General features: G+C 34.7%; 1 protein-coding gene across 3 annotated transcripts in view; it reads left to right on the forward strand.

Moving 5' to 3' along the window:
• The window catches only part of SPATA17 (spermatogenesis associated 17), a 94,374-nt gene that overhangs the window by 38,831 nt on the left and 34,959 nt on the right, over window positions 1–20,584 (forward strand). For all 3 annotated transcript variants that reach the window (XR_002410469.2, XM_005499972.3, XM_021284164.2), the window contains one exon: window positions 17,075–17,278. Coding sequence is in view for 2 of the 3 variants with exons in the window: in XM_005499972.3 (XP_005500029.2) it covers window positions 17,075–17,278 (204 nt within the window). In the remaining variant the exon portion in view is untranslated. The remainder of the gene's footprint in view (window positions 1–17,074; window positions 17,279–20,584) is intronic.

Below are 20,584 nucleotides of genomic sequence, written 5' to 3' on the forward strand. Positions count from 1 at the left end.
TTTCCTTTTTTTAATTGAGCTAATGCTTGGATTGGTGCTGTGTTCTGCTTGTTTTTAGGAAAGGTTGTAAATGCGTGTTTTCATCTAAAGCTTTTCCTAGAATTGCCTGAATCAGCTTATTTAGTACAGTTGTTTTCAAATAGAAATGCCTCATAAATTTTAAATATTTACTGATTAATTTGTTTTGATAAAAGTGGTATTTTTTTCAAGCTTTCTTATGCAAGCTGCTTTAAAGACAGGTGAATATGGCAGTAGATACACAAAACTGATATGATTTGTAAAGCTTGTGAGTTTGCCTTTTTTTATTTCACTTTTGTGAACTTTTGTAAAAAAAATCTTTTGTGTCTGTAAGTGTTTGGTGACTGGTTGTTCTTCATATGAATAAGGAGTTAATGTGCAATCAGGGTATGCTAGTATGAACTAAGTGCCCGCTTTTCATAAGTTGTTAATTATAATCTGCATGTAAGAACTGCAAATCTTCATGAATATGGGAAAAATACCATGACACTTAGTGTCAGAATATTTAATCTTTCCCTCCATTTCGGAATCATTTGTGATCTATCCAATAAATAGAAATATAGTTTAATTAACTGGGTATCAGTTTTGAAAACTCAATTTGTAAACCGAATTTAAGTACTTATATTTGAAAAAAAAAAAGGCATAGAAAAATTTTAGTAAGAAATAGAATAAGAAGTTTTCTGAGAGGAGCTAGTTAATAACTGAAATCATCTCACAATAATTGATTTGTCTAGATGTTGGTCTAAAATATTAAGAATAATCTGTGCAGTGTTTTTATAGTTTTAAACTGTAGAAAATTGCAAATTCTTGTTTCAAACAGAACAATTTATGTAAACAAATGCATGAAAAATACAATGTTTACCTGGAGTACAAAAATCATTTGATTAGAGACACTGAGTGACCCGTAGTCTAAAGGGATTTTAGTAAACTTAGTTCACTTCTGATGATACTGGCCTAGCAAGCTGCAACACATTTGTAAGAAATGACAAATAGTGCTTTATTTCAACCATCCACACAGACTGCTGGTAGGGGGCAGCAATAACTATTATGTTCTGATGAATTTGGGTTTCTAATTTTATGTAATTAGAGTTTAGCTAGCGGTGGTTTTCAGAACAAAAATATGCTAGGTTTTGCTTGCAGAGATGGTCTGTGAATACTGGTACTTAGAACCAAAAGAATTTTTCCTTTATCACAGAACTGTGCTCTGAGAACCATCTTCTTTTGCATGTGGTATTTAGAAACATGAGTGAGTGTAAATCAATACAACACCTAAAGACAACCTGAAAACCAGCAAAGATATATATGAACTGCTTATTGCAATCAAAATCTGTATTCCACAATTGCATATAGTTATAGAATTTGATATTCTATCTTGCTAAGATACAGGGCAAGTTACTTCAGTGCAGAATTTACTGGTTTGATGCTCTGTGTCCGACATTTTGCTTTCTATATGCCTTGTGTTCTGATCTGACTACAGCTATGTCTTGCTGTCTTCCAAGGGTAGTTAATTGGATTACTGGGCAAGGTCTCTTAATGTCTCAGTAGAACCAGGAAGTAAATTCAACGCTTCTGAGTGAGTTAAGGAAAATATATAGTTTGTAAGTAGAGGGCATAGCAAATGAAAAGAAGAGTTTGATGAGCTAGATTTATTGTAGAGTCATGTATTAACTAAAGCCCAATAAGTTGTAGAGGTCTTCTGCTAAAGTTTGCTACAATCTTTTCTTTCATGCCATGCATAATAAGGCGCAGTGATGGAGCTGAGCCACCTCATGCATCAAGGCTGCAGAGGTACAGGCAGGTTACATGGACAGCATTACATAATCTGTATTTGTAATAATTGTTTCAAATAAATCCTATAATTTTCAATCCTTTTGTTTTACTACAGGCAAAAAGGGTGAGGAAAGAGTGTTTCCTTATTGGCAGAACGGAACTAAGGAGTTGTTGCTTCTTAGTTTTAGTAAAGAAAGACATGTCCAGTTCCATTCTCCATTACCTACAAGCTGAAGCCCAGAAACTCATCTCAGAAGTGTGTTGCAGGTTAAACAGGGACATGATCAAACATCGTAGCATTGCATAATGCAGCAGATGATACAGTGATCCTTTCTGGCCTTGAAGTCTGTGAATCCTTTATCGATTGCAGAATTTGCTTGTCTTATTCCACAGATTATATACAAAGTTGTGCACATTCCTAATTGCTAATTTTCATTTCAAAAAGTAATACTTAAGCATGCTAGTGTCATGAATGTACAAGAATGTCTACAATGTATGTAATAGCATGGTCTATGATGAAGTCAACATGTTTTGTATTTTTCATGAATTGACTTGCTATTCAAGCATTTATTTCTTCCATAAACTGTTACCTTCATGAGGAAAAAAAAAAAATGAGGAAGAAATGGATATCAAACTCTGAATTAGTATGCATTATTTGTTGTTCCTGGTACCAGGTATATACACATAGTCTTATACAGACAGATGTGAGCTTGCTTTGATTACTTTCCAAGCCAATCTGGAGCTATAACATGGGGCTGAACCCAAACTAATTAGCCCTGTTGAGAGCCACGGTATATTAGCTCAAGAATTAATGCAGTTACACAGCTTCTGGTCAGCTCAAAATATGGGCAGAATAAGCATGTGCATGCTTTAAACTCAGGAACAAGGAGTTTGATTTGCCTACAAAATATTACATAGGTATAACTTGGTTTGTCTGCAGTTTTGCACCTTGCTGGGGGGAGGAAACTAACACTGAGGGAAATCATTGGATGATATAAAATGTATGGTATTATACTATAATTTACAGTTTTCCTATTTTTTTTTCAAACAGTTGACTGAGTGTATTTTGCTGTAGACACTTACCCAAATATGACTATTTCCCATCGCTACTTGTAGAAATACATCGCATTTACACAAACTAAGTTTTCAATTTGAATAAAAGAGTATTAGTATTCTAGCAAAGAAGTTTAAAGAAAAGAAAGTTAAACAAGTTAGTGTATTTGCATAATCAAGAATTACTAACAGTAGTCATGTTAATTTGCTGTTTTTAATAACATATTAATAATGTATATTAATAATCTAATTATTGACTTTCTGTGAAAGTACAATGTTATTTCTCCTGCCAATTTCAAAAAACAGTTCTTTGCTTTACTAAAAAACAGCTACTTTTTTTTATGTAGTATCTGTAATATCCATGAAACACAAAGGTAACCCTGTTTATAGGCATAAGAATGGGATTTAGAAAGAATGTAAATTTTTATTTGATTAAGTTAGTTGCCAAATAACATCTCGATAAATAAAGCATGAACTCTAAAACTTCCTCGTTATAAAGTGCTGAGCTTTTAATCAACTTGCTATATATGCCAGTTGTATGAATAACTAGTCAAGTGACATCTTACACACATGAACTACTTTTGTTTGAAGGAAATTTCTCCTACATGATACCCATAATTACGAAAAAAACCCAACAGTCAAGTCCATGCCCTTATTACACGATGAATTATGTTGTCTGCTCCACCTACTGGTTGCTTGGTGCAAGAGATTGCAGTGAAAAATACAGCGAAAAAATAAATCTGTGAGGTGGCAACTGTGGGACTTCAAAACTAAATTCTGTTTTAAGAATAAAACTCTATATTTCAGATTTTAAAATTTATATATATTTATATAACAATGTTTTCCTTCTCTGTTTTTACCTTAACAGTCTGATAAATTCTGCCTTCATGATGAACATGGTAAAAATTGCAGTACATATTTAACATAGCTTTACCTTTGTTAAGAATATTTATTGGTAGCACAATAGAAATAACAGTGCAGATGTATGTTTTTTCATTATTTTTATCCTTTTTGTCATGAACTGTGTTGTAAGTTCTTATCAAGACAAATTTTTTCTTACTAGTCCATAATTAGAGGATGCTATTTCCACTACAGTGGTAATGATCCTTTTGTTAGCTGCCTTTAATAAATAAACTACTTATTAAATGTGATTTTCTATTAAAAACACATTTACCTATGTAGATGATCCTTCTATAGCCCTGTGGTTCCTCTTTCTGTATCAACAAAATTCACAATAATTGAATAGGTTTTTACTTCTGCTCTTTGTCATATTAGCCAGGTTGACATTCATAGAAAGGGCCATACTTTCCAAAGTGCTGACAAACTGCTTTTAAAGTCAGTGGAACACAGAGTCGCTGAACACATTGATGGCACTTTGTAGAGGTGGATATAAAGAGCCCACATTTGTTGGAATATGTGGTTGCATGATTCCTGTTGTTGGTATTTCCAGCCTTAAAACAAATTTTGCAGTTGTTCTTTGTCTTACAGTGACAATTAGAACCGGGTGTATAACAGACTAAATGCAAATATTCAGTATCACACTTGAATGCAGACCCATGTTATCTGTTGTTTAAGTATTATACAATAGGTTTAAGTACTAATGTTACAACTTTGTTGTACAAGTTACAAAATCTATAACATATCTTTTAGTCACTGGCACTAGCAAGACATGAGTTATCTTTTTGAATTGCAGTAGTTCCTTCACCTTTCAGTGCCTGCTTGGTTGTGTCACTATCTCTCTGTTGAGTGAAAGGTAATGTGTTTAGAAATGTGGCTTGGTATTTGCCTATAATTATTCCCATTGAACTAATGCATTGGAAAGGATTACTTGTAGGGATATAACTGGTGCTATAAAAGAAGGAAGTACTCTTACATGGTCTTGGATGGGATAACCCTTTCCAGGAAGACATGAACATGTGAGAGAATAACTCTTGAATGATTTAGCATTGTAGAAAACAATTAAAAAACAAAAACAACAAAACACACCAAACTTTAATAATAATAGTGTCCTGAGGAAGGAAATGTTAGCATCAAGTGAGTAACAGTGAAAAGTTCTACTTTCAGCAATGAGAACTGAGTTTTTCCATTCTTTCTCTGTGCAACAACCTACTCTATAAGCAAATTTCTGTGGACTCTGGATTAGGGCTTTTTTGTATAAAGGCAGCAAAAACATGCCCCAATGTTACTTTTCAGCTCTTGCTTTTCAGACCAGTTTCATTTTGGTTTTCTGTAGTTATTGTAAAACTCCTATCTCTTTTATAAATTCTATCAGTCATTATTTCGTGTTTGTCAGTTCATAGAGTAAAATATTTTAAATTCGAATTCTATTCAATGCTAAAGTATTTTTTATTGCATTTTTCCTTTCAACAGAGATGGCAATTCCTAAACGTAGCACTGACGGTGTGTGTCCCCTTTTTACACTACTGGAAATCAGGAGTTAATTCTATTGAAGTTACTGTACTTCCATCAGGTGTAAATGTTTTAAGTAAGGAAGAAAACACCCCACAAAATCTCTCCTGGAGCAGACTAATGAATATTCAGAAGACACAACTGATTAATATGCTTCTAACCTAATGTGCTGTCCTGTAAGAACCTGAAAAATAATTGGTCTAAAATGACACTGTTTGACACCCACTCTGTCTCTGGACACCTGGCAGTTTTATTCTTATAAAGGTGAGGACTCAGTGGACAAAGCTCTGGCCTTTGATCTTCAGATCCACAGTATAAGAGACAAGACTGCAAGTTTGGTCATTTGAGCTTAGTCCCGAGTGAACAGTCCACATCACAAAATGATTATACATAATTTGTTACTATTGGCAGTGTCTGTTCAGGAAAGGCCAAGGACTAGCATGAAGAATGAATTAGCTCTTACCTTTTACATTTTATTTCCTTACTCTTTACTGTTGTAATTTTATTATCCTGTCTCTAAAACATTCAGGGGATGAAATTATCATTCATTATAAGTACTCATACTTCCTGAAGATGAACTAAAATGGTTAATTTTTTTTTAATGTAGGTGCCCCAATCACTGAACATCCCCACCTATCCATGGGTGTTTAATATCCACTCATCACTTCTCTGCCAAGAAGTCAGGTATTTCTGAGTACTTTCCAAAGCTTGTACCATAAAAAAATCTCATTTAAATCAAAGAGGAGAGAGTGAGCTTTCCTAGCTCTCAGGCAGGCTGGCAGCTACGTTTAAATAGCATTAGTATATAAAGCACTTCCTTCTTACAATATTTGTGACAGGTATGTTTGATCAGAAAGCTTTCTTTGAGTATTCACTTCCACAGTAGAAGCCAGATGTACCGGTCTATTCACAGGTATTCACTATAGTAAAACCATCCACTCTTGTGTCTCGTAGGGCACTACACACACAATCTCATTTCACTTGAAAGGAATCTCCATTAATGCTGCTTAGTGTTTCTGTCTAAAAGAAGTACAAAGTAAGGCAAACTGAAAGCAGGCACCAACTGAGATGTTTGTAGTTCTGGAAGACATAGTACCCCAACAAAGAGAAATGTTTATGTCTAGAAGTTAGTTCCACTCAATTTGGATTCCAAAAATGACCTTTAAGTGATTTGCACACACTATCAAAAATCTTTAGTTCTCCTAGAAACTGAGCCCAGCTTTGCCCTTTTGGGATCACTCATACTGGGAACACTTGGGACTGTAATTCTACTGCTCAGCACAGTATCATGGTGATGTAAAAAGAAGGCAAGTGCTGGAAGCCAACGTATACCTCCAGAATCTATCTGGTACTCACTCTGACAAAACCTTTTAGTGAAAAAGTTTACAACTTCCATAGATTTTCTAATTTTGCTCCTCTCCTTTTCAATCAGCTTTTCGTTTTCTCTAAGAAGACGTCTTTGTTTCCCTAGAGAGGGCAAATACAACAAAAATCAAAACTGAGATGGCAAGCGTGGTGATCTTCATGCCCAGAAAAGGGCAACTCCATAGGTTAGGGAGCAGTGGGAAGAGGATAAGGAAGTACTATCTGCTGACACCATAACCAGCCTCCATAACCTGCCTCCTGTAAGAAATAACGGGCTATGCCCCATTTCAGTTGTATTTCTCCCCAGTGTCAGTGAAAAGTACTTCCTTCCCATTCACTTTTCTCATTAGTCTCAGTGTAGCACAAGTGGTAAGTGAAAGTGCTTCCAACAGAAATCAGTAATTTCTCCCTTTGTCACACTTCCCAGAAAACAAAATATTTGTGTCCTATTTTTTTAAAGACAGTGAGTGAATGAGCTTAAAAATAAAACAAATTTAATAATTTTAAGCATGTTGTGTGACAGCATTGCAAACTCTATTTTCCTAAAGGCTGCTTACTACAGAATCATCTCAGTTTGTTTGATAACTTGATACCTGTGCAAAGAAATGAGAAAGACTTTACACTGAAAAATCATCTGTCATTAGAAATAGCTTAACAAATGATAGGATGTAAAGTTTGAGTGTTGCCTTGTGACTGATCCTATGCAAGCTTAGTTGTTTAAAGGCATATCCATGTAGACATGGCAGTATTTCTCAGAGCTTCTATCTTGTTACTAGTCGTGTCACTCATACTAAACGTATATTATTATAGCATAGTGGCATCTCTCTATCTACCATGTATTACAGCACTTAGCATCTCTGCATCTAGCATTAATCATTTAAAAATCCACTGTCTAGAAGGTTCCCTGTACTTAAAACATTATTTTTCAGCACCTGAATTGCATAATCTCTATTTGTGTGGATTTTTTCTAGACAACAAACTTCTTGCTTAACTCCTGTGGGTAGGATTAATGGCAGAGTTTAAAGCACAAGCTGTGTGATCTATCAAAAGTGTACATGCTGAGATCTTAGAAAAACACGAGCACATTTTGTGTTTTACTGTCAATTGGTGTGGAAAAAGGACTGAATTGCTGCAGGGTTAGAAAACTGATAGGAGTGAGTTATATATTGAATGTTGGCTTTGTGTATGATGTAATAAACATATTTATGAAAGAATCTATGTTGGAAAGAAATCACAATGTATTGCAAATATCAGTTAAATAGCTCACACACAGAGCCCCATTCACATCCACAATCACAGAGTGAAACTCCACTGACATTCCTGAAATTGTTACTTAGATAAATTTGGTTGATATGTAGTAGTCCAGCTGGTGTTTATACAAGCTTGATGTGATATACGGTCTTGCTCAGGTAATTTTTGAAACTATTATATCAGAAGAAGTACATGCTAAGTAAGAGATAAGTGCTTAAGAAGAGGGAGGTTAGTAATGGCATGGGAGAAGTCACGAAGATAAAATGCCGTACATTTCTCAACAGCAAACCTTCCTGTTGATTAAGAAGTGGCGCTGATGGTATCCTTGCTTTAATGAGACTTCAAGATGAGTGATGTACACACCAATTCTTTTTTTGTTTTTGTTTTTGTTTTTGTTTTGGTTTTGGTTTGTTTTTTTTTTCAGCTCCTAGGCAGTGAATAGTATAATGGTAAAGCTCTTTCATTAGCTTGCACAGTTTATTCAATATTAAGTGGTTTTGTTTAGTATCTATTATATAGTGTTAATTTGGGAATTATGTCTGTCCTGTAACAGAAGTGATGAAAACTGCATATCTTCCCCCATCTATTTTTTTTAACCTTTATCTTGCATGTTTCTTTGCTTCCAGTTTTTCTGCTTTAACAACCTTTTAATAGAATCTTCATATTCTCATTTTTTTTTCTTATTACTTCACTCTTTTCTACTCATTTCTGACTACATTTACTAATCTGACTAACATGGCTCTGTTCCCTCTTCTTTATTCTTTCCTGTATACAACACTATGACCTCTAATTAAACCTCCTCCTCATTGTTTATTGGTCTCATTGAAGATTGCTTTGTTAAACATATGACCACTTTGAGTTTTTAGTCATTGTCTAATCCTATAGGTTTACTGCAGCAAATTGTTTAATAAATCTGTCAGAATCTATGTCTGTGAGGGAAAATTCACATGTAAGCACAATGCAACACATGAGAAACAATGAAAAGCAATGAAATGTCACATTGTTTGGTTGCATATATGCATTTTTTGAGAATTGAATGATTTTTTTGTTATCAAAGGAAATAACCATATGATTTCCATTTCTATCTAACTGTTAAGAAGAGCTTCTACTATCTTCTGGTATGTTGTTGTAAATAACTCTTGGTGTCACAAATTCAAAGACACTAAATGGTATAATTACAAGGATTTTTCTCAATCCAGTGAGAAAAGGAGTGAATTTTGAGGTTATTTTTTCTTACAAAGCTGATGTTTTCCATTATGACAATGATAGTATATGGAATTTTAATTTTAAAGATGTAAATAATATGACACATATAAATAAGCATTTTAAGTCTCTGAAAACTTCTCACAAGCATAAAGATTTTTAGCCTCAAAATAACCCTATGAAGTAAGAAAATATTGTCTGTGTGTTCATATGCAGTTATTGAGACGTGGAAGAATAAGAGCACCATCAGAGATTGTTCTTCAGACTAAGCTCTTTAATTCCCATTTATACAGGGTGGTTGTAGAGACAGATTGGTTTTCAGAAATTCCTAGAATTTTATGTGATCCCATACTCACTCCAGCACTTCTTAAAGAAAAATTTGATAAGATTAGTGGAATTTCCCATTCCTGTTTTAAAAATACAGCTGTTAAGAAAGTTAAAATGTATTTGTCTGCTTGTTTTGAAATCAGTTAGAAGTCAAATGAGAAGTCAGTGGGAGAACTTTGAACGCTGTCTCTGCTTTGTGTCTTCATCATAAGAGTGTTGTTTCCCGTGCCATCGCTCACCCATTCATGTTATTATCCCTGATCTAGTCAAGTCGTCAAGTGCCTGTGTAAGAATTAGGTTTGACAGAATGAGCCTCGGTCAGAGAGAGAATCAATGAAAGGTGGAGACATTTTTGGGATGCCTCTGCATTTGCCAGGATGCTGTGCTTTGGATATTGTGCCACAATGATCCACGCATTGAACTAAGAGTTTGTTTCTCTTTTGTTTTGCTACCTAAATACCCAAGCAGTTGCTACCTGTTTGGAGACTCAATAGAAGTTTTCTTTCATGCAATTGAACTTAGTGCATGTGCAGGTTTAGAGGTTGATTTTATGGTCTGTGGCCAGGATGTTGGACTTGAATGTTTCCTTAACACCTCATCGTAGAGGCCATAAAACTGCAGTCTGGTTTACTTATAAATGTGCATTTAAAACATGATTGCACTTTTATTTTGATATCAAGCAAATATTTCACAGACGAAAAGGACTTTACAATCTGAAGGCAGAATAACAATAATTAATGCTTCCATTACACTGTTTAAACAGAATATATATTAAGAAGAAGACAGGTAATTAATCCCACTTGAAAGAATATACACTACTCATCACTCATTTATGAATTCTTCAGTCTCTGCGTAAAAGCAGTATCTCAAACAAAGCTAAAATACCTTAGGTACGGTAACAGGCTAGGTTCTCCAATTCCTATTTAGATGAAATTCCTGAGAGTGTATTTTTATAAGGATTACAGGATCAGGCCTAAGGATTAGCATTAGCTCAGTGAGAGCTGAACCTACATGTATAAAGCTGGGTGACATTTTTCCTATTGTCAGCCACAGTATGGAAATTTTGTCTTGAATTGCAATGTTGAACCACACTATGATATTTTTCCAGTGTCTGAATAAAGTTTAAACTATATTTCTTAATTGTTAATGTAAAAAATGTGTTAATAATAGTTTAAAAGTCACAGATTACTCCTAGTAGAAAACATTCTAATATGCTTAAATATTTTGATGTTTCAAAATTGAATTCATGGACATAGTTTTACTATACTTGTTGCTAGAACAGTATTTACAGAATTTTTATAGACGGCTCTTTCCCCAATAAATTTAATATTGAAAATACTACACTTTTATTTTCACAATATATGGAATATTCTGATAGCCTGCAATAAACCAGTTATTTAGAAATTTGAAAATCCTTTTATTTTACAGGTATAGTTGCAGCATCATTTAAACACCTTTTTTTTTTTTTTTTTCCTTGTGAATCATTAATGTTTTAAGGTATTTCTTTTACCTCCTAGAGAAACTATATCTGGGGATTAACAAGATTGTTCACTGGAATTCATGTGGAAGCATAACTGCAGTAGCTGAGAAATGATCATGTTTCCTTTTAGTTCTCAGCAAGAGTAATTGAATGTTGAATATCTTACTAAACGCTGGACTGTGACAGTGTGTTAACACTCCGACTATCTCCTAACAGCAGGGCAATTATTTGCTGAGTGGGATTTTTATAAATCCCCTGGCAGTAGTATGTCCTGATAATTATGATGAAGTGCACTGGTCAGTGTTGATTCAGCAATCCCATCTCTAGCAAATATTTCATTCACAGCTCTCCTTCATGCTTTTACTTTTATGGCTTTTAAAGATCTCTTGCCTCTCCTCTCAGCTTGCTTAGGTTTTCTACAAATTACAATGGAGCAAAAAAGGATTTTCAAGTTAAGTCCCTATTTTGTTGAAGTCCTTTCCTTCTCATTTAACTCCTTCTTAAGAGACCAGAATGAGAAAGTAGGACTTTATTTAGGTTCTTACTGTGACAATTACTTGCAAAATCTTCCTCCTTCAAAGCTGTTTTTTTCAAGATTAAATGACTGTTAGAAAAACCCATTTATAATAATGATGTATGTTGATTATTTCAGAAATTCGGAGTCGATATAGAGAAGTAATTAAAACAGATCATACCTTTATTATAGTTTAGTTAAATTAGAATAAAAAATATCGTAAATATATGAGGATACACTTTCTATTGATTTTATGTTTATCTTTCGTCTTCAACTCAATTTCATTGATTTTTAATTTTGCATGTGCGTAATTATTTGCAGTGCAGTAGCTACACTGTACCTATTAGGGAATATTTTGTTTGGAATTTTATATGTAGACTTTGCAGCATTTAAAACTGTTCATGTTTTATTATACTGCTCGGGATCGACGATCTTTTCTACCTGCACCTTTTTCTTTCTTTCTTGCTTCCTTCTTTCTATTTCTTTTGCTGCTCACTTCCTTCATAGTTTAACTTTCAAGAGGCAAGCTCCTTAATAATTTATGTATTGTATTCCAGGAAAAAAAAACAGTTACATTTCTACATATAGAAATTATAAACAGGAAAAGACAAAAATGGATGTTCTACAGCATAGACTAAATATAGGCTTACAGGTGGAAGCAATGCAGAATATATGAAAAAAAAAAAAAAGAAACAAGCAAACAAACCAAACCCAAACCAAACCAAACCAAACAAAAACCCAAAACGCCAACCAAACAGGAAACAAATTTTTTCTTTGCTCATGTTTATTAAGTGAATATTTATTTTCTTATGATTTTTTTCTTTTTATGCCACCATTAATTGTAAAGATAAGAAAATGATTGGGAGGAAACTAAAGGATAGAGAATGATAGAGTGTTAGAAATGCAAAATGATTCAAAATATTAATGTAATGCTAAGGATGACTGGGTAACAAATGGTACATTTGCCAGTATGCTTGACCTGACACAATTAATATTCCAGGTCATGCTTGGGTTTCCATGATGGAAGGTCTGAGGCAGAGAATTCTAGGGGAAAAATATATCTATTGTATAACTCATTTCTTTCTCTCTCTCTTTTTTTTTTTTTTTTTTTTTGATTTTCCCTTACAAATCAGAACCATAGCCTTAAAAAAAAAAAAAAAAAAAAAAAAAATCTGTTCTTTCACACCTCATTTGCCATATTCACCACTGGGCCACCATTCACCAGAAGGGCCTGATGTAAGGAGGTCAGTAAGAAGCTATTAGCAGAGTTCCCTCCTGAGATTTCTTTGGTATTATTGAGGTGGAAGTTAGCATGACAGTACTGCAAATAACTCAGTTGTAGGTTTTTTTAACAGCACAGATTTCCCCATAGTGTTTGTCACTTTAGAAAATTGTTCCAGGAAATAAAGTCCCAGAAAGCTGGCGTTGACAGAGGACCTTCTTGGTTGTGAAGAACACTGGTACATAAAATGTGTCATTCTCCCTGCAGACAAAAGATACTTTTTGTAACTTACAATATTTTTGAGAGTAACACATTTTCTTATGGACTAAAGGTGGGGAAAATATTGGAATCAAAGTACAATGTAGTATTTCAAACAAATACCCTTCTGCCACTGAAAAAGCAGTATTAACTACAATGGTTTCGTAGTTGAGAGAATATTGTATTAAAGTAAGGAAAAGATGAAGTAATGCTTTTAACACATTGTACTGGTCTCAAAAAGATATGCAAATTTATTAAATACCAAAGACTTTGATCCTTCAGATTCTTAGATTTCTGCAGGCTGCCAGCTCCTTGCAGAGTGTAGAGGGAACAGGGCATCCATCAGTGCATTGCACTTGTGCAAGAAAATAAGACTCTGATTTGCAGAGATATTTAAAAGTGAATGGAATAAATTTTGCCAGAGATTGGTCTGAAGTTGAAAGTAGAATCGAACTTATCCCCTTGTCCCTCCTACCAAACTTTGCCAATTTTAAGTCTGGGCCTAAAACCTTAACACAAGCCTTGGGGAATTTAGAATAAACTAGCATTAATTTTATCTAGATACTAAGTCTGCTGATTGCTCTGCTATCTGTCTGTTTGAATACTTAAACACATATAATTAAAATATACAGTAATTAACAAGCATTGCTTGAAAAATTATTATTTAAAAATGCACTTCATAATCAATTTTGACCCAGATCTTAAAGAGTTTCAAGTGTAGAAGAAGTAACAACTTTTAAAGTGTCCAACTGGCCTCACTGAAGCTCCAAATCCATTTTCATAGCTGGTACTCTAACTGTATGTTTAACCTGACAACATGTCAAAAAAGAACAGCAAAAGTAGTTCTTTCTTAGGACACCTTTTTGGCAACAATAATTCTAAAGACACTGAATCAAAGGATTCCCACATTTATTATGGGCTGGTTTGGTGTCACTAGAAGTCCTAAAATCCAATCCTATTTGTGCACCTTGGAGTATTTGGCAGCATCTCACAGTGTTCGAACTCTTTATAAACTATATGTTTTCTACTGCCAAACATTGAAACAAATAAATGTCAAGTAGAATATACTTGGTATCTCAGTAGAGATTGCAAAATGAAGTTTCAGAAAGCCATTACACTCATTGAGCCATTTACATTTGCTTTAAGTATGACTAATAGAAGAAACGCCAGACAAAAGCAGAGCCCAGACAGCACATCATTTTAAGGTTATTCTTGCCTGTAACTCTTCAGAGGAAAAATGTCTAAATTATTTAAGATGTTGTAACACCTCCTACCCAGCACCCCAACCCTAAGGGGAAACAAAAAACCCAGACCTGTGCTTTGTAGATTGAATTTTTTTTTGTTGTTGTTAATATATCCTACTCAATTTGCTCTTCAGCTTTTTTATTTATTTTCTTTTTTAAAGAAAAGGTTGGAAAAAAGGGTGTAAATTTTGGGCAGATGCAGACCTGATCTGGATATGCTGCTGATCCACAAATCCATGCCTGCCACCTTCAGAGAGTTGTCATTATGTGATAGTGGTTTATTCTAGGTCACCCTGATTCTTCATGGTGCACATAGAGATGTTTTCCTTCTGAAAGCATTTAAATTTTCAGTGACATTGTAGTTTTCTGTAAAATACGTGTGTGTTTCTCCCACTAGCAGGGGACACATGGCATGGCTAGAATACAGTCACCACATTAGGCAGGATACAACAGCTAAAGGTAGGTGGCATCGGAATGGGTGGAAAAAGATAAAGTAAAAATACGAGTGGTTCAGTGAAATGGAGAAATGGTAGTCACAGGCAATTCCTTTTCTATTTTGCTGTCATCTACAGAATGAAGACAAAAATTCACTGATCAGACTATAGGCAGAGCCAATGGCTATGGTAGGACTAATGGGTGAAGAGCCAGCATGACCATGGCGTAGAGTTGCTTTGTATATCTCCAACATGGAATCTAATTTGTATGGGAGACCTTGACCATATTTGAGAGAACTTGTGTAACAACTATATAGCATAAATGCACTCAGTCAGTGTGGAACAGTGCAATAAAGCCTGAGACAACATATGGAATTTATGTTTTGTAGCGCTTACATTGAGTATTTGCAAACAAAAATGTACTGGGCTGAAAAGAAAACTTCAATAGGACAATGTATGAAATACTGCAAAAATAATAACAGCATTAGGAGGATCTGTAACTTTGTGAGATGTTTATGTAAGAGCCAAACTTGTAGAACCAAATGTTCAAGAAGCAGCTAGAATTCACAGTCCATACAGACCTGAAATTTCACATTAACTCCAGCGATTCTGCTTACCGACTATTTGAAGCGTGGATCCCTGCCATTTTACTTTGGCATCCTGAGGAGCTGAAGCACCAAACATGGGTTGTTTGGCATACATATGTTTCTACCATTTATCTCTATTCATGTCCTCTTTCCCATTACACATTTAGACATGTAGTGGAATAGTTCACAGGGTTTGCACTAAGAGGGGAATGTACAACAGAGAGCCAGAATAAATTGTAATTAGGGCCAGATCACTTACAGAGTTGAAGAATGTAGCCCATAAAATTTTGAATAGCCCAACAGTATTTTGAGTAAGCTACTATCTCTGAATATTTTTGACCATAAAGCACTAAGTTTTATATGGGCCTTAGTTAACTGTTTTGACACAAGAAATTAGAACTCCCCAGTAGCATACATTAATGAAAAATACTAAGAACTAACTGGGGACTGTACAATCCTCTCAGTCCCAAGAGATTAATACTTTATGAGGAGGTCGATGCCTTACTTAGTTTTCTCATGAGTCCTCAGTAGTGTTCCAGAGAAGGAATGCAAGATTTTAAACATTTACTCTTTTCAGTAACTTTCCCTGCATCACAAAGCTACTTTCTTTTCCTATTTTTATTAAATACTTCTTAGCAATTAAAATTATGATAAAAGCAAAAGACAATATATTTTAAAAAAGCAAATCTGCTTTAAAAGTCTTAAGAATACTCTAAGTATACTGTTACAGAAAATATAATTATCCTTAAAGAAACTCAGTATCTTTAAATTAATTTTTGCCAGGTGTATTTTAAGTATATATCATCTGTTTTATAGGAGATTTAGTGGCTTTGTGCAATATGGTATAGGAATTCTTATGTTTAACAGTTCATAATTAATTCAGTATACTAACATATGTCTATTTGAGAACTGTTTATGTGCAACTGATAAAATCCCTACAGTTGTAGGAATTATTTGGGAACAGTCTGTCACATAATTTTGACTTGCCAAATATTCACAGATTGTTAATGATGTAGATTACTAGTTCAGAATTTGCAATGTATGCTTTATATTAGTAATTGTTATATTAGATCACACTAGCGATGTAATTAGTGATGTATCCTGATAAAATGAAATATCAAATTCGGTGAAGAGTGAATCTGTCAGTTTAATTCACAATTCTGAATTTTTATTCTAAATTTTTGTTTTTCACAAGTTTTATACTATTAAAAATAAATACATTTGAATAGTTAAAGGAATTAAATGTGAACATTTCGTTGGAAAGAAGCAATTACTGTTTTTTGTTATTCCATAAATTTTCTTGTATTTCCCCTTAACTAATCACGCAGTTTTACTTTTTAAAATGCTACAGTTGCCACTGTCTTAGTTCACATTGTGAGTCAACTTGCAGAGAGTTTAAAGGGACAAGAGTTATTCTCCTTTGCATAAGCATTTATTTTACACTTGGAGAGTGTGTTTGGAAATAATAGGTAATTTTGTATGGTGTATATGAATTTAGATTGGAATTTTAATTAAAATTTAATTTCAAAACAATCATAATAGTTTGCCTTTAAAACTAGATGCAATTTTGTATACTTTTTATTATTTTTTTTAAGGGAAGACAGGCATGTTGCACTGACTACTGCTCTGAAAGGTAGAAGATTGAATGTGACTGAAAGAAAATATAGATTTGAGATACAGGAGGTTTTTCTTCCATAAAATGAAAGTTACACACATCTGAAGGGCTGAAATCCAGATTATACATTACATTATGCTGTTTAAACCCTTTTGTAACTGTAATGCAATGTCTTGACATACATTCAAACTGTAGATCTATCCCATATCAGTAGTAAATGAAACTTTGTGTAAAACTGTTTTTGAATTGGTTTTATTTCTAGAATGAACACAATAATGTGTTTTAAGTTAGTTGAAGTCAAAGATAACCCCATCTTCTGCTCAGATTGCAGGCATATACAATTCACCATTCAGAAAATCCCCAGATCCAATGGAACTGCTGCTACGGAAGTCAAAGCCATTGAGCCACAAACGGCAGCAAATGAAGAGTCCCTTCACCTCAGAGCTCTATGACTGGCCAACCTGTAGAAGGCCTCCGACTTTTTCCACAGCAGAGCCTCTGCCACCTATTGGCAGACAGAAACCTCAGGTAATATTTTTCAGTGACTCTGAGGCAGCTTTTGTTCCTGTCTTTTATCACAGATTATCACAGAATATCTGGAGTTGGTAAGGGATCCATAAGGATCATCTAGTCCAAAACTCCCAGTTGTGGATTTAGGTTTAATATGTAGATCTAGTGCCTGCATTCAGGATAGAAAGTCCTTGAAACAGATTTGGCTTAAAGGAAAAGAGATCTTGGTGGTACACAAAAGCAGGGAAATATGATTCTTTAGACTTTGCTTTAGTCCTTTGGGAGAGAAAATGTTATTTCTGACATTTCAAAGGGAAGACGTAATGTAATCGAATATCAATATTATGAGTCAATAGAGGTAGAGTTCTTAATTTCCAATTTTGAATCAATAAAAATAAGATAAATTAAAGGTAATCAGACAAATTACTGAATTGTGAAAACTTTTTCCTCTTTTGTTTTCCACATGAAGGCCAAGTGACATCCTCTCAGTACAGAGTAGTTCCTTCTCTTTTGTGTCCATTAGCTGTGTGTCACCTTTAATTACAAAAATTTCTACATTTAGTTCTGCAGCACAACCAAGCTGCCCAGCTCTCATTCTTAACTGTCATGATCTCAGTTTTAATTTCAGTTGATGTCAACATCTGTTGCAGTTAGCTTTTTTTCCTCTTCTGTAAGGTAATGGAGATCTCTGAAAAAATGCATCAGAGTGAAAGTCCCACAAGATGGTAAAACAAGTTTTGCCACCTTATTACCAAAACCAGCTGAGAATATGCCCAATATACACAGCAGATAGACTTTTGAGGCCTTTGTGTTCCTCACTTGATGACAATACAATGACATGTAGCTTTTGCCAGTAAATATCTGATCCGATTGCTTTTGGGGTGGAAGTACTCTGTCTTTCCTTCTATTCTGAAGAATTTTTCAGTTTGCCCATTCTACTGAACCTTCTACTTAGCTCACACATACACTTTCAGTGCCAGTTTGACTTTGATTTACCACGATGTCTTCAGAATGTCTTACATTTTTTTTGATACTCTGTCCTGTATTGTCTATTCCGTATTTTATTTAGAAAAACAATGCTTCTAAAAGAGTTCTTCTCAGTAACTTTCACTGATTTAGCAGCAGAAATTTAACAAAAATGAGCAATAAGAAATGTATAGTAGATCTTTATTGATATTTTACACCTTGAGCTCAACACGTTTATTTTTACTATATTATTGAAACCCTTGGTAGAAGTGATCCGTACACAGTCTTAAGTCTGAACAATTGCTGGGTTCAAACGATGTGTATGCATGCCATCTGCAACAAATAATAATATTAATAATAAAAACCTGTGGTTTATTAATTGCATCCACATTGTTCTTCAGTGGGGACAGCCATGGACGTAGTGGCTAACCCACACAGAAGAGGCTATTTTGTCCCCTTTATGTCATGACTGACTTGTCCATGGCAGGATGAGTCTGAATTGGTGGTGGGACATGAAGGCAGAGTCAATTGGGTTAGATCACAAGAAGGAGATGCAGGCCTGCCAGAATGCCCCTGGAGGAGATGAGCCACACAGAGATCCACGGCTTAAAACAGTAAGGATCAGCTTCAGGGCTGTTCTCCGCCTCTGTCCTTCCCTCCTTATGTTCTCCTCACTTTGACTGCTTGAGCTTCCTCATCGAGTGAACTTGTTGACTCCTACCAGAATCAAGACAAAGCGTGAGCCAATAAACAGTTTGGGTCATCAGGGAGTTTGGAGTTGAGATAAATATGACATTATAGCTTTACCATCTGGGACCAAAGGGTCTATGACAGTCCTTCAGTGGGATGTGACTGAATGCACTGTCTCTCAGGGTAGAGGGGCAGATTTTGCCCAGTGGACATGGTACAGAAATCATGATTTTTAAACAAAGAGAGAACTCAGAGGTTTTCTGCTGTTAAGCTGCTCTTACAAAACTGTTTTACTGGATACTGGAGCATTTTGTAGACCTTTCTAAGTTCAGACACACGCACAGCAGCCGTGCACAGATAGCCTTTTACAACAAACCAGAAGAGTTCTGTTTATTTTCTGCACCTCAAAGAGGGAATTTACTATATAATACTTTAATCCTTTCAGCACCCTGGGATGTAGACTGTGGGGTAAATTTTCAAAGCACAGCACGTGGATTTAGCTGCATGACTCTTATTGATGTTAATGGGAGTCACACGGCTAAATCCCTGCACAACACTTTGACAATTTATGGTTGTGCGTCTAAGAAAAGGACACTGGTTTGAGCTGATGAAACAGCTGGAAATGAAAACCCACCAGAAACCATCATCCTGAAAGTTGTCTGGTGTGACAATAAGGAACTTAATTACTAGATATACTTGAGTCCCTATTCTCTGTGGTAACACTTTTTGGCACCAATCTTCTTTTTCTAATATCTATCTGGCCCACTGTGAGTCACTTATTACTTCACTGTTCTTTCAGGTATCTAAAATTTGTATTGGATATTTTATATGAGAATGTCAATTATAAATGTTTAAAAGAACAAAAATTAACTGTCTATTGGCTTTCTCTTAGGAAAGTGGGTATTTAGTATTTTATAGGTAAGCTCTGTGTGTGTGAGATAGTGTATTTAAAAGAAAGGTTTTACTGACGCTTATACATCAGTTAAATCTATCATTTTTATTACTGAGTTAACTAGAATTACAGTTTGATGGAAACACAGTTAATGCTAAAATTAGTCATCTGTTCATTAAAAGGCATTAATAACAGAAAGCACATTGCCATTTTAGGGTTTTTTGCATGCTGTTAGCTGTTCTGCAGTGGGGGCAGTGAAGTACATATGATTTCATGTACATCATAATTTTTATAATAAGTTTCTGATTTTATGGTAAAGTAGTAAGAATGCCTATCTGCTAAACTTTACTTTGCAGCCCAATCAGTAGTGAGAAGATTTATGCTACTCAGTACAAATTCCAAACAGAAAACAGAGAGATGTCTGAGTTGCTTTCAGCGTGAAAATTGTTGGTTGACTCCCTCTCTGCCTTTCCTTAGCCTGATCTCACGAGGAAATTTTCTGTTTTGAGGCAGGACACCTGAAATGGTTGCAGGCACTTCCAGTTTCTAAACATTTGTAAGCACCATTTTACCACAGATTCCACAAATCTCAAGTTCGTCTTGTAAAATGCAGAAAGGTAAATGGATTTTTTAAAGGTTATGCCATCTTAGATATATTCCTCAGGTGCCTATTGCTAAGTAAGTTTCTTCAAATACATGATCCAGAGAAAAGGAAAAATCTGTGGGGAAAGTTCAGAATTATCTTAATATACTAACGTATATATCCCACTTTTGTT

The sequence above is a fragment of the Columba livia genome, chromosome 3 (genome assembly GCF_036013475.1).
Source record: "Columba livia isolate bColLiv1 breed racing homer chromosome 3, bColLiv1.pat.W.v2, whole genome shotgun sequence".
NCBI classification, from domain to species: domain Eukaryota; kingdom Metazoa; phylum Chordata; class Aves; order Columbiformes; family Columbidae; genus Columba; species Columba livia.